A 23,551-nucleotide genomic window follows, 5' to 3' on the forward strand; every position below is an offset into this window, starting at 1 on the left:
CCCCCGAGGCCGGCCCAGGGGCCACTTCTGGAGGGCAGTGGCTCTGGCCCCGCCCGGGCCGAAGGGGACAGCCGGCAGCCATCACAGCAGAAGCCCCGAGGGGCGAGAGGGCACAGGCCACGGAGGCGGCTACCTGGCAGCTAAGCCCACAACGAGAAAGCCAATGACGCCCGTGAATGTCAAGTCCGTTTTATTTGACCTGATAAATCCAAAACATCACCACTGCAACACACAACCATACAAAACGACCGAGGAGGGGGATTGCACATGCGTTTTTGGTTCCGTCTGCGAGGTCCTGCGGGCTGTGTCTTGCACCCGGCTCTGTCTAGGCTGGACCCCGCCCGGCGAGTGGCCAGGGCCCCAGTGAGGGCAGCCCCCTCTCCCGGCCTGGGTGCAGGAGCAGGGTCCGGGTGGGGGAGGGAGGCCATGCTGCTTGTCAGGCGGCTCCTCTACTTCTCCCTGGGGAGGACACTGAGCCTCCAGGGGGCCTGCGCCACCTTGTGGCAGAAATGGGCAGGACACGGAGGTGGCTTCCAGCGTCCCAGAGGGACCCGGGCTCCTCGGCCCAGCAGGAAGCCGCCCCCTGCGCACAACGCCCAGGTCCTGAGGCTCAAGTGACAGTGGTGAGCTGGACCCGAGACCCCGGCCCGGGGTGCAGGCAGGGCTCCCTGGGGGGCTCGCGCCCCAGGTGGGGCGAGGCACGGAGGTGACAGGTGCAGCCTGTCCGTCCTACAACGGCCCCTCCCGCTGGCTCCAGGAGGCGCCGAGGGCCCCGACCCAGAGGAGCAGGGTGGAGGCACAGGCAGGTGCACGAGCCGGGGCACAGCCGCGCTCACAGCTCTGTCCGACGCTCGCGTCCACCACACCCAGGAGCAAGGAGGCTTTGGCCCAGAGACCAGGGACCCCGGGAGGAGGCACAAAGGGGCTGGGGGAGCCGGTGCCGAGGGCAGGGCCAGAGCCTCACGTCTGGGCCAGCGAGAGCTCTTCCAGGCCCCCCTTGCCCAGGCGGTACCTGGCCAGGTCCTTCCGGGTCACCAGCCCGACCACCTGCGGGAGCAACGCGTGGGGTAAGCACCCACTCGCAGCGGGACCCCGGCCGCACTGGGGCCGGCGTGGGGCCGGGGTCTCAGCCACACAGCTCACCTGGTTGCGGTTGTCCACCACCACCAAGTGCCGCAGGCCCAGCGCCCGGAACAGCTTGAACACCCGGGGCAGCGACGCCTCCTGCACGGAGCACCAGGACGTCAGGGTGTGCCGCCCGCCCGCCCGCCGGGCCCGCCCGCCCACGCGCCAGGTACCTGCGGCACGGTGTAGGGCGAGGGGTTCATGAACTCGGACAGGTCCATGGTGCACTCGCGCTCGTCCTGCGACACGTGGATGGACTGGATGGGCGGGAAGCGCGGGTAGGCGTCCCGGAAGTCCTTGAGCCGCAGCCGCCGCGGTGCCAGGCCCACGCCGCAGCGCTCCACGAACACCTGCGGCAGAGGCCGGTCAGAGCCGCCAGGGCCGCCCCCCACCCGCCCCGCGCCGCCCACGCACCTTGTGCTTCAGGAGGACGATGAGCTGTGAGCGCAGGACCAGGCCCTGGAGCCGCGCCGGCTGCGAGGGAAGCAGGCCTGTGGCTGCTCGGCCCGGGGCGCCCACGGGCCCGGGCGGGCGGACCCCGACCCCCGACCCGTGCCGGCAGAGCAGGGGAGCGCGGGAGGGGACAGTGACGGCCGCGTCCCCCTCCTGTCGCTGTCTCCAGGCCAAGGACACAGCCATCCACAGCAGCACACTGTGACCGAAGGCGCCGGTGGCCGGCTCCCCAGCCCAGGGCAGCTCGGGGCGGTACCTGGGAGTCCTCGGTGTCCTCCACCACGGGGAAGCCGTTGTGATTGGACGCCGTGTCACTGAGCACGTCCACGATGACGCCCACCTTCTCCCTCCGCCTCAGACAGGTCACCGGGGTGCTCATCACCTCCCTGCCGGAGCAGCCCAGGAGGAGGCCGCGTGCCGCACGGCCCCGCGCCCCCTCGGTGGGCAGGGGACCCACGGGCGGCGGCCGGGCGCCTACCTGGCGGTGAGCGAGTGCGAGGTGACGGGGGCCTCCCAGTGCAGGAAGGGTACACTCTGCAGCTGGATGTGCATGTCGTACAGGCCCTGGGGAGGCAGAGCCGCGCTGCTCGGGCCGCACAGCCCCGGCCGCCTCCGGCCCGCCCGCCGCCCCAGGCCCAGCGCACCTCGATGAAGACGTCGCCCACGATCTTGGCGGTCATGAGCACCAGCATGATGGGGAAGCCGTAGGTCACGTTGCTGGTGGCCTCCATCATGATCACCGTCAGGCTCAACGTCATCCTCACGATGCCACCTGTGGAGCCGGGCGTCAGCCTCGGGGCCACGCAGGCACGGCCACGCGGACACGGCCACGCGGGCCAGAGCCGGGACTTACCAAGCTGGGCAGCGGCGCCCATCAGTGCGTACTTGCCAGGGTCGGCCCAGATCTGCGGGGAGACATGGAGAGGGCGTCGGAGCTCGCGCCCACACCCACAGCAGCGACCGCGACGGCCCCCACACACCAAGGTCCCCCACGGCACCCTGGGCCATGCGAGTTCTGGAGACGAGCCAGCGTGCTGTCAGGCACAGGACGCGCCTCGCCCCACGTGGAGGAGAGGCCGCTGGGGCAGAAGCGCCCACACCACCAGGGGCAGGCCCTCCGCTGAGGGAAGGTCATGTGACCTACTCGAGGTCACGTCCGGAACAGGCGACTCCAGGGGCAGAGGGAGGCCGTGGGTGTGCACGCGTGTGCGCCTGTGCTATGGAGGCAGGGCTGGGGCTGAGGGGCCACACATGTGCGCCTGTGCTATGGAGGCAGGGCTGGGGCTGACGGGCCACACATGTGCGCCTGTGCTATGGAGGCAGGGCTGGGGCTGACGGGCACAGGGAGACTTTGGGGGACAGCGAGAACATTCCGGAACGTTCTAGATGGTAGTGGAGGTGCTGTCACTGTGCATGTACAGAGCCACTGGGTGTTCAAGCGAGACCACCGAGGCCTGTGACCTGCATCGCATCAGACAGCAGAGGCGCGGCTGGGAACGGAGGAGGGGCCGGGCAGCGCACACTGCCTGCTGTGGCTCTGCATTACAGCTTCTGTCTTGTCTGAGAAACTGAGGTGAAGAAAGGAAAAACAAAACGAGGCCCCAGCCCCACGGGCGCCGGGCAGAGCAGCTCCCTGTAGGTGCTTCCTGCTAAAAACAGAGAGGCTATGATGCAAACTAAAAATCTGCCATTGGGGCCAGCGCTGTGGCACAGCGGGTTAACGCCCTGGCCTGAAGTGCCGGCATCCCATATGGGCGCTGGTTCGAGACCCGGCTGCTCCACTTCCTGTCCAGCTCCCTGCTACGGCCTGGGAAAGCAGCAGAGGATGGATGAGCCTTGAGCCCCTGCACCCTTGTGGGAGACTGGGATGGAGCTCCTGGCTCCTGGTCCAGGCCCGGCAGTTATGGCCATCTGGGTAGTGAACCAGGGGATGGAAGATCTCTCTCTGTCTCTCCCTCTCTGTAATTCTAACACTCAAGTAAGTAAATATGTAATTTTTTAAAAAAGAATTGAAGGAGAGATGGGGCTGGCACTGTGGCGCAGTAGGTTAATCCTCTGTCTGCAGTACTGGCATCCCATATGGGCGCCGGTTCTAGTCCCGGCTGCTCTACTTCCAATCCAGCTCTCTGCTATGGCCTGGGAGAGCAGCAGAAGATGGCCCAAGTCCTTGGGCCCCTGCACCCATGTGGGAGACCCGGAAGAAGCTCCTGGCTCCTGGCTTTGTATTGGTGCAGCTCCGGCTGTTGAGGTCATTTGGGGAGTGAACCAACAGAAGGAAGACCTCTCTCTCTCTGTCTCTGCCTCTCACTGTCTGTGACTCTCTCAAATAAATAACATAAAAAAAAAAAAAATGAAAAAGGGAGAGGAAGAAAGGGAAGCATCACCACATCTCAGAACTGCTCCATGAGCCACGCCGAACCCACGGCTCCGTGAGCTGCGCCAAACCCACAGCTCTGTGAGCCATGCCAAACCCACTCTCCTTCCATGGCTCCGTGAGCTACGCCAAGCCCACCCTCCTTCTACAGCAAAGCGACAAGGCCCGAGCGTCCACCCCAGAGGTTTGGGGCGGGCGGCGCACTCACCGCGGCCCCGGTGAGGTAGGACAGGGAGATGCCGAAGAGCCGGCCCCAGGCGGCCCCGATGAGCAGGGACGGGATGAAGACGCCGGCGGAGACAGTGAGCCCGTAGGTCCAGCAGGCCAGGAAGAAGTAGACCAGCGTGAAGAGGCCGAGGGTCAGGGGGTTGTAGGAGCCTGGGGGCACAGGGGCTGCTAGGCCCAGGTGGCACGCAGGCCACACGGCCGTGCCCCGAGCCACAGTAGCCCCAGAAGGCAGAGGTGCAAGGCCTGGGAGGGGCTGTGGGGGGGGCTGCTGTGGGCGGCAGCTGCTGGCACCTAAGGGATCCAGGAGGCTCACCACACCCACCAGGGCCCTGGGTGGCGGGCACCTGGCCCTGCAAGTGGGAACCGGGCTCCCAGCGCTGCCCAGGCCTTCCTCACTGAAGCACCGGGAAACACCCACAGGCCTGCCCTCCGTGCCCGGGCACGGTCGGGGGCAAGAGGTCCGTCCCTGTGGGTCAGAAGTTCAGCGTCCAGGTACAACGCCCTCATGGAGGCAAGGGACACGGAGATGCGGCCGCCTACGGCCACGCCCAGCCACCAGGGCTCCCGAGGGAACCAGGGCCTCGGTGGCCGCAGGGGCTGGCGGGGTGGTGACCTGGGGCAAGGACAGTGGGCATGCGGTGCACACCAGGGACCAGGGAGGGGTGGTCCGTGGGGCGGGGTCACGGCTGCCAGCAACCACACTGAACAACGCTCATCGGACACTGGGCCACGGACACGTGCGTCACGCCTGGCGATGCCCAGGGCCGCAGGGGCCTTGCTCCCTGCACGGGGCAGGTGCTGCACAGGCTGTGGGGTGCTCGGAGAGGCCGAGGGCCGAGGTCGGGGAGGTGACAGCACGGTCTGCATTTTTATCAAGAACGCGTGGCTGGGAGAGGCCGGGACACGGCCTCGGCGTGGGGTCACCAGCAACCCACGAGCAATCTCACCCAGGAGGTGGGGGACGGCCTGGTGCTGGGCAGCTCCCAACCGCAGTGCCCGTTCCCCAGCGCACCCCACCACGCTGCCCACGCACCTGGCGGGTCGTGGAAGAGGCTGACCACGCTCTTCTCCGGGGTGTTGAAGAAGGCCGCGGCCATGGAGTTGTACTCGCCATCTGCACAGAAGAGCTGCGTGGTTGGGAGACAGGAAACACGGGCAGATGCGCCAGGGGCCGTGGACACAGACCTGCACTGCCAGCCCGGACAGCATCAGGTGAGGCCACACAGCAGGCCTGGCGAGCCTTGGACACAACCCGCCCCCGCAGGGGCCGCTCGGCAGGCCCTGGGCTGGACAGCTGGTCTGTGCCGGGTGCCTGGGAGACAGCGGCCCCGAGCAGGGCTGAACCAGAGCCAAGCAGCTGGCCAGCCATGGCCTTTGCCACAGCCATCCCTGGACCCGCAGTCCAACGTCTGTCAGCGCCACCCCCACAGGATGCTGCCCCTAGCGCCCGGGGACAGACACGGGGCTGCCACGAGCACCCTGGTGCCGCTGTGTTCACGCCTCACAGCAGGACGCAGCTCCAGGAGAAGCACAGGGGAGAAGCGGCCCAGCACCGCACCCAGGGCCACAGTGCCCGAGACGGGCTGAGCCCGCTGCGGCCCGAGGTCGGGCTGAACCAGACACGCTGGCGCTTTCTGTCCTCCGGCCCTGGGCGGCCCAGCAGGGGCCCCTGACTGGCTGACCCTGCAGCCTGTCCCGCCCCAGCCCGCCCGCCCGGGCCCCCAGGCTACCTGGAGGGGGTAGGACATGGAGCTGCCCCGCAGGGGCTGGCAATCCCGGGACGAGTAGATGAGCACGAAGGCCACCGTGGCGGTGACGGCGGCCACCAGCATGGCCTCGAGCACCTGCAGGCAGGGCCGGTGGATGTACCTGCGGCCAAGAGCGGGGCTGCACTGGGCGCGAGGGGCGGGGCAGCCCCCGGGGCGAGGCAGTGTTCCTTGGAGCTCAGCCACGGGCGCCCTGGCCCACCCGCGGTGGGTACTGGCCTGAGCACCAGGACGCCAGAGCAGGACGGCGTGGCGCACTCTCCCAGAACCAAAAGCTGCCCAGGGGCCGCCGCAGCCCAGCAGCGCCCCCCGCCCCACTGTCCTCCAGCCTGCTGAGCGGCCCTGCCAGCGTGAGCCTCCCCGACACCGGCGCCCGGCACCCCAGGCGGCTCCTCCTTACCTGATCCGAAACATCGTCAGCCAGTAATTCAAGGCGTTGAACACAGCTCCCAGAATGCCACCTACACCCAGAGGGTCAGGGGTCAGGGGTCAGGGGCAGGTGCGGCGGGAGGCCCTGCCAGGAGCTTCTTCGCCGTCACACCTCATGGCTCCGCCTTCCTTCCGGAGCATCAAAGACCCCAGGCCAACAATGCCCCAACACCCACACTTCCTGAGGGTGATGCGGCCTCGGGCGGCAGGTGCCCGTCAACACAGAGCCGAGAGCACCCAGCGCGACCGCCTGCGCCGCAGGGAAGGCACGTGGAAACAGGGACTGCACGCCCAGATCTCCAGGGCGCATGAGCCAGGAAAGCCCCGCACTCAACACTGGGGGCTGAGAGGAAGGCGCCCCTGGGGAGAGGCAGGCAGCGGAGGCTCTGGTTCCTCCTGCAGGCCAGCCGCTGCCTGGGGGCACCTGGGAAGCCGCAGACAGGGAGGCCACGGGTCGGACCCTGGGAGGCCCTTACCCACAACGCCCATGGCGATGAAGACGGGGATCTCATGGATGGTGTAGGCCATTTTCTGCAGAGGAGAAGCAGCGAAGGTGAGCGGAGGGGCCCACGGCCCGGGCCCCCCCCTCCGGGCCCCCCCCCCCCACAGGACGGTGGCTTCCCCAGCCCGGGCGGAGCCCACGCGAGCCAGTGACTGCAGCACACAGCCCACGAGCCCAGATGGTGGCCGGAACCCACTCATCCCCAGAGCCAGGCTGTGCGTGGGACCCTCTACCCCGGCACTCAGCACTGGGACCCGTGTGGCAGCCACGTGACAAGCCAGGTCCTGCGGGGGCGGGCCTGTACACCCACAGGCAAGAGCTTGAACTTCGCAGACCCCCCTGACGGGCTCCGGCATGGCCGGGCGGGGCCGGGACTACCTCCGAGTCAAATCTCCCCGAAGTGATGAGGCCGGGGCTGGACAGGTCCCACATGTTCCCGTGGTAGATGCTCAGCACGAAGTTCAGGGTGAACGTGGAGATCATGGACGCAAAGAACTGCGGCAGAGACGGCGGTGCCTGAGCCCCGCCCACCCCGAGACCGCAGGGCACTGGGGAAGGGGCTGGGCCGGGGGTCCCGCAGTCAGGGATGGGGGGCAGTGGGACGCAGGGCGCCCCCGGGAGTGGCTGTGGCACTCACGATCCTCCAGGTCAGGAACTGGTTCCAGAAGGAGGCGCCCTCCTCCAGGCTGAACAGGACCCCACCTGGGAGGCGGGCGCAGGCCTGAGGCAGCACGCAGGCCCGGGGCACCCGTGCCACTGCTGCCTCCCACACCCGGCGGACTGTGGCATCCCGGCCTGCTCAGCCAGCAGGCTCCCAAGGGAGAAGCCCAGGCCCGGCAGGGCCTTCCTCACCCACGGGGGCTCCAAAGGCGGCAGACACCCCGGCCGCGGCGCCAGCGGAGACAAAGTCTCTCTTCTCAGTGTCTCTGCGGAAGTACTCAAAGATCTGAAACGGGAGAGGCAGAGGGCGGCCAACAGCTGATGGCCAAGCACAGAGGGCCCACGTGACGTGGGCTCAGCACGGGTAGGAGAGGCTACCAAGGGGCCTAAAGGACACCCCATGTGGTCCACTGAAAACCCCGTCTCTAACCCCACGCAGGAGACCCCGGCACTGGCAACACCGAGGAGACCGGGCTGTCCCCAGGGCAGTGGCATGGCTAAGGCACCGCTGAACGCCCCCAGTGGTCCGTATCCAGCCAGAGGTGCACCTTCCCGGGAGAGGCTGCTCAGAGCTACTGACCACGCCCACGGGCAGAGACCCCACCTGGACACGGTGCAGAATGATCGCGCAGAGGCCACGGGGTCAAGGTCAGGGTGGGCAAGGGGGCACTCACCTTGAAATCTCGCTTCAGCGAGGTCGACCTCCCCTGGGAGATGCCGGCGGCGATCACAGACCCCGAGTGGATCATCGGCCCTTCCTGGGGGCGGAGCGCCGGGCACTCAGACACCAGGCCTGGCCACGGCCGCCCTCCCAGGGCCAGGATGGTTCCCAGTTACCTTCCCCACGGCCAGTCCACCAACCACGGACAGGATGACCCCGGACACCTTGATGACCAGAGTCTGGAAAGCAAGGGCAGTGTCGGGCGAGTGGGGCGACGTCCGCCGCGTGCACAGTGCGGCCCCTGCCCCCACAGCAGCCCAGGGCTGGTGCCCACCGTGCCCTCGATCTCCCACCTGGCCCAGCAGGCAAGAGCAGGGGCCTCCCGCCCCAGCGCTGAGCCCAGGCTCGCCAGCCCTCCCAGGTGACGGGGGAGCCCTCTGCCCCGGCCATGCCCAGCAGTCCCAGGCTGACCCTGTCCTGCTGCCAGGAGCCCCTCTGGTTGCTAGCTGACCTCTCCCTGCCCCCCAGGGGCTGCCATGGCCCTGCCCACCGCCAGGCCCAGGGACGCTGGCGGTGCAGATGGAACCGGCCCTGGGAGGAACGGTGGCCAGGACATCACAGACAATGCTAAAAGTGGTGAGAGGGACAGGACACTGAAAACCAGACACAGCTCACCGCAGGACACCGCCTGGGCAGAGCCTTGGCCGTGGGGCTGCGAGGACCAAGCTCGCCCATGCCCACGGCTCCACGGCAAGGCGTGTGCGTGCTACGCACGGGACACCAAGCCCCGTGTTCACCCTGTCAGCAGCAGGCACTGGCCTGGGTGGGGCTGGACCTGCCTGGGGTCAGCAGGGCCCCTCCTCACCTTGAGCCGCACCACGTGTGGGATCTTCACCCCGTTGAGGAAACACTTGATCTGGGGGATCCCGCTGCCAGCAGCCACGGGCTAAAAGGGGGAGGGAGCACAGCTGACCCGGGGGGCCAGGCCGGGGAGCCACAGGGGGCCTGGGGAGCTGGGAAGAGGCTTTGTCACGATGTAGTCATTTCCGCCTCCCCACCCCAGACACGGAGGGACCTGTGGACCGGGGGTGCTGACGGTGGAGAGCCAGAGGTCCCTGTGCACCCCCGGGCGGGCAGCAGAGGGCCAGTGCCAGGCAAGAACCAGGCTTCCTGCCCAGAGGCCAGCACCGTGCACCCGCAGAAGGTTCTGGATGCTGCCTCTTCTTTCTCCCACCCTCCCGGGGGCCCTGGCACGGGGTGTGTGTGTGCGTATGTGTGACGCTGCACGGGAGCCTGGGTGCGGGCAGGGTGCCAGCACGGGGTGAGGGAGTGCAGGGCCAGGAGTGTGCGGTGGGGCCACAGGATGTTCTCCGTGTTCACTGGGCGGTCTCGGGTCTGTACCACACGGCTCCACTGACTGCTGTGTGATTCTCGGTGGCACAGGTGTCCACGCTCCCCAGGCAACGGGGCAGTGGGGGTGGGTGAGCTGGCAGGGTCCCCACCCAGTTGCCGAGGTGCCCTAGGGCCTCCCAAAGCTGCACCTCTATGAAGGCCACGATCACGGAGCCCACGAGCACGAAGGCGGCGTTGAGTGTGGCCCACAGCAGGAGGGAGAAGGACAGCCCGCCCTTCTCCGTGAACCTGTCGATATCTGCGGCTTGTCAAGGCTGGCTGGTGCTCCGACATTGGCCCCTCCTTCCCCTCTCCCGGGGCCGCAGAGCTGACGGGCTGTGTCACGGACGCCCCGGCCCACCACCCACCCACGGCGGAAGCACAACCAGGCCGCCCTCAGCCGTGGCTGGGACTATCCCCCTGGGCGGCCAGAGCAGACCAAAGGATACTGTCCTTGATGACCCTGTACTTGAGGCCAGCCAAGTTCTCCACCACGATGTCGATGAAGCAGGCCACCAGGCCAGTGAGGATGCCAATGAGGGCACAGATGACCCAGCGCTTGATCTCCACCGTCCGGAAGGCCTGTGGGGGAGGGCACGCAGGGCTGGCTGTGCGGCCGCTCTGACGAGGGGCGGCTGGGCCTGGGCCACCTGGAGGCTCCTGGCATTCCAGCCAAGGCTGGGAGGGTGACTTCCCACAAGCCCACACTCAGCTGGTGGCCTGGGCACCACACCTGCCGCCAGTCAGAACAGTCTGCCCCGACACGCTCTCCCACAGAGCCTGGCATCAGGGTCGCGTGTCCCACGCCCCGGGGCTCCCACAAACACCAGAAGAGCAGAGGGGGCTCAGGACACGGAGGCCGGGGAAGAGGGGAGGCGGGCGGAGCGCCCGGCCTGCTCACCGTGTGGTTGATCCGCCGCTCCTCCTCCAGGAACAGCTGGTTCTCACTGTTGTCGTAGTCCAGGCTCTGCAGACCAGACGGCAGGCAAGGTGGCTCAGCCGCCCCGCCCACGCCCCGCCCACGCCCCGCCCCGCCCACGCTGGGGAGCGCAGGCCAGAGGCTGGGGCACAGGGTGCAGGGGACGCTGGAGGGAGGGCAGGGGGCGGGGGGCAGCCCCCACCTCATACTTGAGGGACAGCAGCTTCTCGTTGTGTGGGATCTCCTTGGGGAAGGGGTGGGGAGGGTCCATTTCCTGTGGAAGGAGAAGGCAGACACACAGGAGTGAGGCAGAGAGAAGCAGAGGGAACTCACGGGGTGAGGCCAGCACGACCCTGAGGCCAAGGCAGCCCGGAAAACCAAACCCGAGCCGCCCCCACCAGGGCCCACACACTGCGGTCCTGAGCCAGACGAGGGGCCGGGGCCGGGGCCGAGCCGCCCCCACCAGAGCCCACACACTGCGGTCCTGAGCCAGACGAGGGGCCGGGGCCGGGGCCGAGCCGCCCCCACCAGAGCCCACACACTGCGGTCCTGAGCCAGACGAGGGGCCGGGGCCGGGGCCGAGCCGCCCCCACCAGGGCCCACACACTGCGGTCCTCAGCCAGACGAGGGGCCGGGGCCGGGGCCGAGCCGCCCCCACCAGAGCCCACACACTGCGGTCCTGAGCCAGACGAGGGGCCGGGGCCGGGGCCGGGGCCGAGCCGCCCCCACCAGGGCCCACACACTGCGGTCCTCAGCCAGACGAGGGGCCGGGGCCGGGGCCGAGCCGCCCCCACCAGGGCCCACACACTGCGGTCCGGGGCCACCCACCCGGCTCCACACCCAGCTCCACAGCCGTGTCACTGGGTGCGCTACGCCTTATCCGCGGAGCAGAGGACACGACCAAGACACGCGGCAGGGGCGGACGAGATCCAACACCTCTTCACGGTGCACACACACGCAGGCTAAGGCCTTCCTCAGCCTGCCAAGGGCATCCACAGCAAAGCCACACCACACAGGCCCCCTGAGGGGTCAACGCAAGGCCAGGACGGGACACTGAAGACCCCCAAGCTCTGGAAGGAACCGAGACTCGATTACAGGAAACACCTCGTGTTCGCAGCGCCAGCGTTCCGCACCAGCCCGACCCAGCCCTCGGCTCTGCAGTGCGCACATGGACAAGCGGGTCCTCGACTCTCCGAGGACCCGGCACGCCCAGGCAAGGAGAGCGAGCACCGCGCGGCAGCCCTGGCCCTGCCGCCTCCCCGGCACGGGCTGCGGACGGGCCCGCCAAGGGCACGCAGGTCAACCCCGACACTCGCCCAGGGCTGCTCCATGACGGTGCGGTGACAATGCGACAAGAGCAGGGCAGTCTTTCCGATACGTGGTGTTGGTGAAACCTGACAGCCCACACCCAGGATTCACGCAACATGGATCAAACACTAAACCTACACAATTTAGAAGAAAATGGGGGGGAGGCTGGCACTGTGGCATAGAAGGTTAAGCCGCTACCTGCTGTGCCAGGATCCCACAGGGGTGCTGGTTCGAGTCCTCGCTGCTCCACTTCCAATCCAAGTCCTGCTGATAGCCTGGGAAATGCTTGGGGCCCCGCACCCCCACGGGAGACCTGGAAGAAGCTCCTGGCTCCTGGCTCCTGGCCCAGCCTGGCCCAGCCCAAGCTGATGCAGCCATTTGGGGAGAGAACCGGCAGATGAAGATCTGCCTCTCTCTGTCTCTGCCTTTCACACAAGCAAGCTTAAAGAAGGCGGCGGCGGCCGGCACGTGGTGCAGTAGGTTAATCCTCTGCCTAAGGCGCAGGCATCCCACAGGGGCACCAGTTCTAGTCCCGGCTGCTCCATTTCCGATCCAGCTCCCTGCTGTGGCCTGGGAAAGCATTGGCAGATGGCCCGGGTGCTTGGGCCCCTGCATCCACGGTGGGAGACCCAGAGGAGACCCTGGCTCCCGGCTGCGGATCAGTCCGGTTCAGCCATTGCGGCCATTGGGGAGTGAACCAGGGGATGGAAGATCTTTCCGTATGTCTCTCCCTCTCACTATCTGTAATCCTATTTGTCAAATAAAAAAGTGAAAGCTTAGAAAAAAAATAGGAAAAAATAAGTCAATCTTTGTGAACTTGGAAAGGCTTTAAGACACAACAGAGGGGCCCGTGCTGTGGCGCAGCGGGTTAAAGCCCTGGCCTGAAGCACTGGCATCCCGTGAGCACCGGTTCTAGTCCTGGTTGCTCCTCTTTCAATCTAGCTCTCTGCTATGGCCTGGGATAGCAGCAGAGGATGGCCCAAGTCCTTGGGCCCCTGCACCTACATGGGAGACCTGGAGGAGGCTCCTGGCTCCTGGCTTCAGATCGGCACAGCTCCGGCCATTGCGGCCATCTGGGGAGTGAACCAGCGGATGGAAGACCTCTCTCTCTGTCTCTAACTCTCTCTGTAACTCTGTCTTTCAAATAAATAAAACAAATTAAAAAAAAAAAAAAAAAAGACGCAACAGAACAGGACCCACGAGATCAGGCCGCTCCTGGCCTGGCCACACATCCACCTTGGACAAAAGGCCGCTCCTGGCCCCTGAGCGCGAAGGACTCCGCCTGCCTCGTTCGTGGCTGTGCCACTGGCACAGGCCCAGAGTGGGCACGACCTTCCTGGGGTGGGGGAGCAACCCCGCTTGTGCACACCCCACGCAGGGCGCACAGCACCGCGCTGGGGGCGGAGCCAGGGCAGAGGCCACACCTGCTGGGACCCAATGCTGCTTCCTGTTCAGAGAACCTCAGTGGGTACCATTTCCTCAGCTACAGCGCCACGCGCACAGACCACAGAGGAAAGGCAAACCGGACCTTGTCCGCTTCAAGCCTTTTGTGCGGCCAAGAATGTCTTCAGGAAAACGAAAAGAAAACCCACTGAACAGGGACAGTCTACACCCTGCACCCGGCACACGGGGAACTCCTGCACCCCGCCTCGAACCGGACAGTCTACACCCTGCACACGAGGGGCTCCTGCACCCCGCCTCGAACCGGACAGTCTACACCCTGCACCCGGCACACGGGGAACTCCTGCACCCCGCCTCGAACCGGACAGTCTACACCCTGCACCCGGCACACGGGGAACTCCTGCACCCCGCCTCGAACCGGACAGTCTACACCCTGCACCCGGCACACGAGGAGCTCCTGCACCCCGCCTCGAACCGGACAGTCTACACCCTGCACCCGGCACACGGGGAACTCCTGCACCCCGCCTCGAACCGGACAGTCTACACCCTGCACCCTGCACACGAGGGGCTCCTGCACCCCGCCTTGAACCGGACAGTCTACACCCTGCACCCGGCACACGGGGAACTCCTGCACCCCACCTCGAACCGGACAGTCTACACCCTGCACCCGGCACACGAGGAGCTCCTGCACCCCGCCTCGAACCGGACAGTCTACACCCTGCACCCGGCACACGGGGAACTCCTGCACCCCGCCTCGAACCGGACAGTCTACACCCTGCACCCGGCACACGAGGGGCTCCTGCACCCCGCCTCGAACCGGACAGTCTACACCCTGCACCCGGCACACGAGGGGCTCCTGCACCCCGCCTCGAACCGGACAGTCTACACCCTGCACCCGGCACACGAGGGGCTCCTGCACCCCGCCTCGAACCGGACAGTCTACACCCTGCACCCGGCACACGGGGAACTCCTGCACCCCACCTCGAACCGGACAGTCTACACCCTGCACCCGGCACACGAGGAGCTCCTGCACCCCGCCTCGAACCGGACAGTCTACACCCTGCACCCGGCACACGGGGAACTCCTGCACCCCGCCTCGAACCGGACAGTCTACACCCTGCACCCGGCACACGAGGGGCTCCTGCACCCCGCCTCGAACCGGACAGTCTACACCCTGCACCCGGCACACGAGGGGCTCCTGCACCCCGCCTCGAACCGGACAGTCTACACCCTGCACCCGGCACACGAGGGGCTCCTGCACCCCGCCTCGAACCGGACAGTCTACACCCTGCACCCGGCACACGAGGGGCTCCTGCACCCCGCCTCGAACCGGACAGTCTACACCCTGCACCCGGCACACGAGGGGCTCCTGCACCCCGCCTCGAACCGGACAGTCTACACCCTGCACCCGGCACACGGGGAACTCCTGCACCCCGCCTCGAACCGGACAGTCTACACCCTGCACCCGGCACACGGGGAACTCCTGCACCCCGCCTCGAACCGACGACCCAGCAGGAACAGCGCCCAGGGCTGAACCGCCTCGGCCCAGCAGACCCCGGGGAGCATTCACAGCTCCCAGGGCGGGCACGCGACTGGGGCCGGACGGTTTCTCCCTGAGGTTTCCAGAGGTCAGGGACACCTCGGCCCCTTCACTCCCCAAGGCTGCGTCCCCGCCCCGGGCTCCGTCTGCCGCGCTGCCCACGCCACCGCCCACGCCGAGGCCACGGCTCACCGGGTCCAGCAGCTCTTCGTCCAGCTCCACGCTGCTCATCTGTCCGACCCGGAACACGGCAGAGCGAGGCGGCTGCAGGCGGAGAGAGCTCGTGAGCACGGGCAGTGGCAGCGCCTGACCTCCTGCTGGGAGCAGACACCCGGTGCAGGGCCAGGGCTGCTCCAGGCACCCCACCGTCCCAGTGGGGGACCCCCCCCATCCCCCCGTTCTGGATGAGACCAGACACCGCCAACACCAGGACGAGGGGCTGGAGACCACACCCGACTGGCCCAGCAGCAAGGCCACCCCTGCGGCCGTCTCTGGAGCTGCCTGCAGGCTCGGCAGGGGCCGAGCAAGGCCGCCTCTCGGTCAGGGCTCGTGCCTTGACCCTCGTCTGGAGCAGGGAGCCCGAGCCCGGCTCGCCCTCCCCCCGAGTCTCCGCCGACTCAGGACTGCGTGTTCCTGGATGTCAGCAAACGTTGTGTGTGGGGGGGGGCACCGGGGCGAGTGCCTGGGCCGAGGCAGAGCCACCTGCGGGGGCACCCTGCACCTGCGTGACAGGCGGTGGGCCCAGCAGAGAAGAGGCGGCAGGAGTCGGGGGCACGCAGCGACAGCACTGTCAGCAGGAGTCGGGGGCCTAGTGCTCCTGCGGGCAGGCAGGGTTCCCGGTGACACAGCGAGGCCCAGTCAGCCGGGGTGGGGGCAGGGAGAGGCACGCAGGCCCCCTGTAGCCTGGGCCCTCATCCTCATCCCCTCCCACGCCACCAGAGGGGTCAGGACCTGGCCAGCCAGGGGTGGGAGGGGCCCTGCCCCCAGAGCACACGGTCCCTGAACTGCTTCTAGAACCTGACCTTCCCAGCCCAAGTCCCTGGACCCCAGGGAGCCCAGGTGGCCAGGCCTCCCCTGCGGGCCTTCGGCCCTGGTCCCCAGCTGTGAGCTCTCTTTCTCCGGGCGTCCCATCATCCCAGGACAGAAACCACCGTGGACCCCAGACTGGGCAGCTCTGGCCCTCACAGACACGCGGTGTGGGTGGGGTGCCCCAGGACGCCTTGACTAGAAGCCCGCCCCACCCCCCGCCCCCCAGGGGCAGAGAGCAGAGACTCACAGGCACCTGCCAGGCACAGGGCCTTCCCTGCCCCGCCTCGGACCTTCAGCAGGAGAGAGACGCCCAAAGATAGGGCAGGAGGCCAGGCTTGGGGACGAGGGTGCGAGGGTGCCGCAGGGACCCTGCTGAACGCGCCCTCGTGCGACAGAGGTGTGTGCCCCTCACCCCTCTTACAGCCGCATACGGGAGGTGCCCGCTGGCCACACCCCCGGGGCTCCATTTGGTTAACGTCCCCTCTGCAATGCAGGGTAGCAGGTAGGAAGAGAAGGGGCTAGGGGAGCTCTCCTAGGCCATGTCCACCCGTCTGTGTACCGCGTGTGCCTGCTCCTACCCGGTGGGCGGAGGGAGCATCGTCAGCTCCGGGCCTGTCCCTGGAGAAGAACCCAGCGGCTGGTCTGGTGCAGCGGCTCCTAAGCTCTAGGCTGTGGGCGCCCCAGACGCAGCAGCAGGGCCGGGCCGTGGCACACGGGTCAGGCCACCACCTATCACCGGCATCCCTTCCTGGAGCATCGGTTTAAGTCCCGGCGGCTCCGCTCCTGAGCCAGCTCCCTGCTGATGCTCCTGGGCAAGCAGCTGAGGACAGCCCAAGTGCCCGGGCTCCCCCCCACGCGGGAGACACATGGTTCCGGGCTCCTGGTTCGGCCCGGCCACCTGGGGAGTGAACTAGCGGGTGGAAGATTTCCCTCTCTCTGGAACACTGCCTTTCAGATAAACGAAACAATAAATCTTTTTTTTTTTTTTTTGACAGGCAGAGTGGACAGTGAGAGAGAGAGAGAGAGAGAGAGAAAGGTCTTCCTTTGCCGTTGGTTCACCCTCCAATGGCCACCGCGGCCAGCGTGCTGCACCGATCCAAAGCCAGGAGCCAGGTGCTTCTCCTGGTCTCCCATGGGGTGCAGGGCCCAAGCACTTGGGCCATCCTCCACTGCCCTCCCGGGCCACAGCAGAGAGCTGGCCTGGAAGAGGGGCAACCGGGACAGAATCCGGCGCCCCGACCGGGACTAGAACCCCAGGGTGCCGGCACCGCAGGCGGAGGATTAGCCTAGTGAGCCGTGGCGCCTGAAACAATAAATCTTTAAGAGTCAGTACGTGAGTGGAGCTCAGCGGCAAGGAGGCCCCGGGGACATGGCCTCGCTTCCTGTGCGCTGCCGATCCCAGCACTGCCACTGTGGAGCCACCGCAAGGCCTCTGAGTCACGCAGGCTGCTCCACAGGGAAGTGACCTCTGTCCTCAACAAGCCCACCTGGCCCTTCTGAGGGGGTGTGCCTGCAGAGGCCCCCCCACGGTCACGCCAGGAGGAAGGGGCGGGCGGACGAGCCGCGCTCCCTGGCCCCGCGTGGCAGGATGAACAGAGAAGCCGCTGCCGGCGACAGCTGGGCCACCGGGACAGGAAGCGGACGCAGGGCACCGGTCACGCCTGCGTCAGCCGAACCAGGGACAGAGGAACGACTCCTCCAGGGGGTCTGAAGCATGGACGCTGTCGTGACCAGGAGCGGAGAGCCCACCTGGCGTGAACAGGGCCACCGCGGCACTAGCGAGGGCCTGGCCTCCCGGGGCTGCAGTGACCCTGTGCCACACTGGGCGGACTGAAACCACAGAGTTCCCGTTCCCCGGCCCTCTGTGGCCAGAAGCCTGGGCATGGGCGGGGCCACGCGCCTCCCCCCCTCCAGCTCCTGCGCTCCCAGGCTCCCTGGGTTCCGCCCGCCCTCACCCAGGTGAGCTCGCCTGCGTCCCAGCAGAAGAGACCCCGGGGTCGGGACGCTGATACCACGGCAGCTCACCTGCTCCTCCCTCAGCCGTGACGGGCACACCCCCAGACCCCTCTCCCGGCACGGTCCTGCTGGCCATGGCGCTGGCGCAGGAAGGAAACCCTGGCCATGTGACCAGCACCCCGAGGCCAGTCTCTTCCTCAGGGCCTGCTCCACAGGCCCCGGGCAGCCAGGCAGTCGGGCACAGGACGACGCAGCTGGGCGCCGCCGGGCAGAGCTGAGGGAGACGCAGCCTGGCCTGGGTGGGACGGGCAGCAGGGCAGCCAGTGGCTTTATCCCCAGATCTCCCATGTGCTGGTTCACTCCCCAAAGCTCACAACAGCCAGGACTGGGCCAGGTGGAAGCCAGGAGCCAGGAGCTCCATCCAGGTCTCCCATGTGCAGGGCAGGGGCCCAGTACCTGAGCCACCACCCGCTGCCTCCCAGAGTGGACACCAGCAGGTGGCTGCGCACGGCGGTGGGCTGGGCTGGGCGGTTGTGCACGGCGGTGGGGCTGGGAGGGCGCCCACAGCCTGATACGGGAGGCGAGTGGCTCCTTTATCCCACTTGCTACCACCACCCCATGGCTCCCCCTGTGGGACTCCAGAGCTCTGCCTGGGCCATGCGGCTTTGCTGACCACGGAGGGGCACAGGGGCCTGGACGGGTCTGGGCACAGGAGTGCACTGCTCACAGGCTAGGGCGGGACGCAGAGGGCGGTCGGAGGCCCGACCACAAATGCAAAAGCCCCGAGCACCCGGCCACAGCCTCGGCCCAGGGGGCGGGGACAGGCGGGCCTGCCGCCTGCCCTCCTCCTCGGCCTCCCCCAGGGCCTTCAGGAAGCTGGCGTTGGCCACAGAAAAGCCCCTTCCGGTCTTTCTTCCTTAAATGCAACTTAGCTACAAACTTGTTCCACACAAGGCCGATGCGCAGGCCGTTCGTCTCAAGGACCCCAGCCACGCCCTGCCCCTCCAGGCAGGGCTGGGGGCTGGGGGCTCCACAGGAGGAGCTGCAAGCCCGCTGGCCGGGCACGGACCCCAGGTCTGGTGCGGTGCTGCAGCAACTCAAGATGGAGCCACTGGGGGGCGCTGTGAGGAGGGAACACGGGGCCCCGTGCATAGCAGGTGACCCTGAGTCCACTTCCCCCTGCCCAACACATGACCGTGACTGCTGGCTGACCTCATGTTCTCCCCAGTCCGGTGCCAGACAGGTAGCGACCTGCGTGGTAACTCTGTCGCCCACGCTCGGCAAGCTGGGAGCGGCCTGGGGCCCACGCTGCCCTGCTGACGCCCACTAGGCCAGCGTGCCCATGCCACGGGGCAACTCTGCAGCTCCTGCGGCGAAGCCCGGGGGCCAGGAGGCAGCCAGGGCAGGAGCCCACGCTCGGCTCACCACGGCCTGCCCACAGGCAAGGCGCTTGTCAGCCGGGCTGCGTTCTGGTTCAAAGCGGCGCTGGAGAAAGCAGCTGACAACGGGGCGTCCCTGGGCTCTGCCTGAGGGTCAGAGCAGACCCTCCCCCAAGAAGTTCCCATGTCCCACCCTGGGGCGTAGTTCCGGTCCCAGCTCTGCCCGATCCGGCTCCCTAGTGCGCCCGGAAAGGCAGAGGACGGCCCGAGGGCTTGGGTCCCGGCACCCACGTGGCAGGGCAGGACGGAGCCTGGCCCAGCCCTGGCTGCTTGGCCATGGGGGGGGGGAGTGGACCAGCGGATGGAAGATCTGTCTCTCCCTTCCCTGCAGTCACTGTGCCTCTCAGATTAAAAAAAAAAAAAAGGTGCCCGTCAGCTGCCGGCGCAGTCAGCGGCGAATGGCAGGCGCTGGTGATGAGTCACCTGCCTGTCGCCGTTTCCGACGCGGCTGGGAACGGCCGCCGGCGCCGCCGCTAAGCCAGCTTTTCTCTCAATGAGGGCACAGGCGGGCGCCGGGCCTGACAGGTGTCCCTGGAGGGGCGGGCTGAGGACCCCCAGGACTGCTGGGGGCTGCGAGATGACAAAGCGAAAGGCAGCCCCTGTGCCCAGCAGGCCAACCTGCCGGCCCTCGGTGCACCCCGACTACGGCAGGGTCCCCAGCACGCACCTGGCAGGACCTCCCTGCCCGTGGGGCTCACGCCCCCCACCGTGGCCAGGGAGCTGCTCCACGCACCTGCGTGTCCTCAGGAAAGCTGCAGGGCGCTGGCCAGAGAGCAGGTGCACAGAGCCCTTACCGCCACGGCCAGACGGCTGAGCGCCTGCCATTCAGCGCCAACACCCAGCTAGCAATGGGCTCGAGGGAAGATAACAAGTCTCGCACACACAAGCCACTCCTGTGAATCTGCAGAACCCGAGCAGCTTCCCCCACGGCTCCCGGCCGGGTCCTCACAGCCAGGTCCCCCCAGGTCCCCCGGCCGGGTCCTCACGGCCAGCTCCCCCCACGGCTCCCAGCCGGGTCCTCACAGCCAGGTCCCCCCAGGGCTCCCGGCCAGGTCCTCACGGCCAGCTCCCCCCACGGCTCCCGGCCGGGTCCTCACGGCCAGGTCCCCCCAGGGCTCCCGGCCGGGTCCTCACGGCCAGCTCCCCCCACGGCTCCCGGCCGGGTCCTCACGGCCAGCTCCCCCCACGGCTCCCGGCCGGGTCCTCACGGCCAGCTCCCCCCACGGCTCCCGGCCGGGTCCTCACGGCCAGGTCCCCCCAGGGCTCCCGGCCGGGTCCTCACGGCCAGCTCCCCCCACGGCTCCCGGCCGGGTCCTCACGGCCAGCTCCCCCCACGGCTCCCGGCCGGGTCCTCACGGCCAGGTCCCCCCAGGGCTCCCGGCCGGGTCCTCACGGCCAGCTCCCCCCACGGCTCCCGGCCGGGTCCTCACGGCCAGCTCCCCCCACGGCTCCCGGCCGGGTCCTCACGGCCAGCTCCCCCCACGGCTCCCGGCCGGGTCCTCACGGCCAGGTCTCTCTTATCCGCTTTATTTTCAGAGAAACGAAACAGAAACACAGCAGGGAGGAAGCCACCGTCCACTTCCAAGGGGGTCACTTCAGGCCACCCTGCAGGACACAGGCCCGCTTCACTCCAGAGGGGCCTGAGCCGCCTCCGGGCGGCCCCCAGAGGCACGGGAAACCTCAGCAGCAGTGCTACGGGAACGCCCCGATCTTCAAACCAGGCTAAGCAGAGAAAGGCCCTGTCATCGCCCTACCCGACGGCAGGTGCACCGGGGCCGGAGCCCCCACGGCAGAGAGTCTGCCCGAGCCACCATGGCCGCCCAGAGGAGTGACAGGCAGAGGCCCCGGGGCTCGCGCGCCCAGAGCGAGCTGCCACCGCCACCCCGACCGTCCTCCGGGGTTCCAGACAAGGAGGCCACACGGGGTCTCACCATTTTCAGGGCCCGCACTGGGGGAAAAGTGCGCGACGGCTCCTGGGGGCGCGCCGGACCTGGAGCCGCCCCCACGCCGGCCATCCCCGCGCCCCGGCTCGGCTCTGCCCGCCGCCCATCGCCCCCGGGCCGCCCCGCTCCGCTCTGCCCGCCGCCCGCCGCTCCGCGCCCCTCGTCCCCGCCCCCGGGCCACCCCGCACCCCGGCTCGGCTCTGCCGGCCGCCCCCCGCCCCGGGCCGCCCTGCGCCCCTCGTCCCCGCCCCCCGCCCCCGGGCCGCCCCCCGCCCCGCTCGGCTCTGCCCGCCGCCCACCGCCCCCGGGCCGCCCTGCGCCCCTCGTCCCCGCCCCCGGGCCGCCCCGCTCCGCTCTGCCCACCGCCCCGCGCCCCTCGTCCCCGCCCCCGGGCCACCCCGCACCCCGGCTCGGCTCTGCCGGCCGCCCCCCGCCCCGCTCCGCTCTGCCCGCCGCCCACCGCCCCCGGGCCGCCCCGCTCCTCTCTGCCCGCCCACCCCGCCCCCACCGCCCCCGGGGCCCCGCTCCGCTCTGCCGGCCGCCCCCCGCCCCCGGGCCGCCCCGCTCGGCCCTGCCGGCCGCCCCCGCCCCCGGGCCGCCCCGCTCGGCCCTGCCGGCCGCCCCCGCCCCCGGGCCGCCCCGCTCGGCCCTGCCGGCCGCCCCCCGCCCCCGGGCCGCCCCGCGCCCCTCGTCCTCCGCGGCCCGGCGCAGCCTCCCCGCCGCGGCCTCACCTGGCGCGCGGCAGCCGGCCCGGCCCCGTTCAGCAGCGGCGTCCCCTCGCCGGCCCGCGCCGTCCTCCGCAGCAGCGGCGCCGCCTCCTCGTCGTCCCGGTCGCGGCCGGACCACGACACCTTCTTGGAGACGTTGGCCATGGCCAGCCCGCGGGATGACTCCGGCCGGGCAGATCCCGGGCCCCGGGTTTGTCCTCGTGACTCGGCGCCGGCAGCCACGTGACGAGAGAAGGAAGCGAGATCACGTGACCCCCGCTGCCGTCACGTGGTCAGCGACGGCGGCCGCCGAGGGCCAGACCGCGCGGGGTCGTCCTGGGAGCTCCGCGAGCCTCACGCATCTGCCGAGCGCCCGGGAGCCCGGGACCGCGGAGGCGCGGATGGAGCCCGGCTGCACCGGGCTGGTTCGGACGCGGCCGGAGAGGGGGCACTCGGGGTCACCCCCGCAGCCCAGCCGGGGAGCCCCGTGCGCGCGGCGCCCGGTCCCGCGCCCTGGGAGTGCATCCGCCCTAGCAGCTGATGGGCCGCGTGCTGTGGCCACCGCGTCCCCGTGGGAGACCGGGATGCAGCTCCCGGCTCCTGACGTGGCCGGGCCCAGCAGCTGGAGGTTCCGCTCCTCCTCCGCCTCTCTAAGAAAATAAACATAAAAAACGTGGCAACGGCGCTTGGGTCGCAGGAGACCCTCCTGCCCCGAGCGCTTCTGTGGCCGTCGGGAAGGAAAGCCAGGTGCTCTGGCCGCCCGCTGGCCCTGGGTGACCCCAACGGGAGGCCGTCCGGGCTGGACGGAGGCTGGAGGGGCCGTGCCCTGGCTACAGGCAGAGCGCAGAGGCCAGGTGTCTCCCACACGCAGGTCTCCTGCCGGCGCGTGCCTTCCCTTAGAGCCCCCCATCTGCGGCCCCCATATCTGTGACCCCCCCATCTGTGGCCGCATCGAGGACGCCCAGGATCTGCTTTATCCCCGACAAAAACCACGAGCGCACGCTAACGCCCCGAGTCAGGGTTTGCAGGGAAAAACGTGAGCGCAGCCTCGCTCGGCTCCCTGGGCCACCTGGAGTGAACAAGGGGTCAAAGGTCTCGCTTTAACCCTCCTTGCAAATGAAATTTTAAAGCAGAAAAAGGACCCAGAGACAAGTATCTGGGCCACGCTCTACGGGCAAAGGCTCGTCCCAGGCCCCCGGGCCGCGTGTTGGGAAGTGTGAGGGCAAGAGCTGTGTGCCCACCCTGTGACGCGGGCCATACCCGGGACGAAGTGTGCTCCGTGCTCAGCCCGCGGCACAGTGTGCTGGGAGCCTTGTGGCCGCCCACAGCCGGGCAGCCACTTGCCGTGTCCGTCTGTCGGTAGGGAAGACCCAGCTCGGCACCTGCAGGTCGGTCCCTGCATCTGGAGGAAGACGGCAGGAGTCAGGACCACGCGGCAGCCGACACCCAGTCCAGACAGCGCCGGAAGACGCGGCAGAGGCCGGTGGCCACGTGGGGCAGCCAGGCCCAGCCCCAGTTCTGCCCAGGTTTCTGCCGGCGCCCGCTGGGAGGCAGGGTGGTGGCCCGAGGCTGGGGTCCCTGCCGCCCAGAACAGGATGGAGTGCTGGGCTCCGGGCTGCGACGTGGACACTGGCAGCGGGAACCTGTGGACCCACAGGTGCATAAAGCCAGCGACTGGCTGTGTGGCGCAGTGGGCTGAGCTACCAAATCCCCTGCTCC

The 23,551-nt window shown here is 68.5% G+C and overlaps 1 protein-coding gene across 2 annotated transcripts; it reads right to left on the reverse strand.

Moving 5' to 3' along the window:
- Positions 1-153: 153 nt before the first annotated feature.
- Positions 154-22,055, reverse strand: CLCN7 (chloride voltage-gated channel 7). Of its 2 annotated transcripts, XM_062179994.1 has the most exons (25): positions 21,857-22,055; positions 14,951-15,022; positions 10,712-10,783; positions 10,492-10,557; positions 10,040-10,172; positions 9,740-9,849; positions 9,064-9,144; positions 8,375-8,437; positions 8,212-8,295; positions 7,730-7,823; positions 7,515-7,579; positions 7,256-7,372; positions 6,852-6,906; positions 6,347-6,407; positions 5,911-6,049; positions 5,214-5,307; positions 4,161-4,330; positions 2,432-2,483; positions 2,223-2,350; positions 2,057-2,142; positions 1,835-1,964; positions 1,540-1,599; positions 1,299-1,475; positions 1,144-1,224; positions 154-1,047 (listed from the first exon to the last, which is right to left on the reverse strand). In XM_062179994.1, exons 1-25 carry the CDS (start codon positions 21,995-21,997, stop codon positions 961-963), a joined length of 2,418 nt encoding a protein of 805 aa, XP_062035978.1. In that variant the 5' UTR covers positions 21,998-22,055; the 3' UTR covers positions 154-960. The 2 variants fall into 2 exon arrangements, with proteins under 2 accessions (XP_062035978.1, XP_062035979.1); XM_062179995.1 differs by lacking the exon at positions 14,951-15,022.
- Between the last annotated feature and the right edge of the window lie 1,496 nt (positions 22,056-23,551).

The sequence above is a fragment of the Lepus europaeus genome, chromosome 21 (assembly GCF_033115175.1).
Source record: "Lepus europaeus isolate LE1 chromosome 21, mLepTim1.pri, whole genome shotgun sequence".
NCBI lineage: Eukaryota > Metazoa > Chordata > Mammalia > Lagomorpha > Leporidae > Lepus > Lepus europaeus.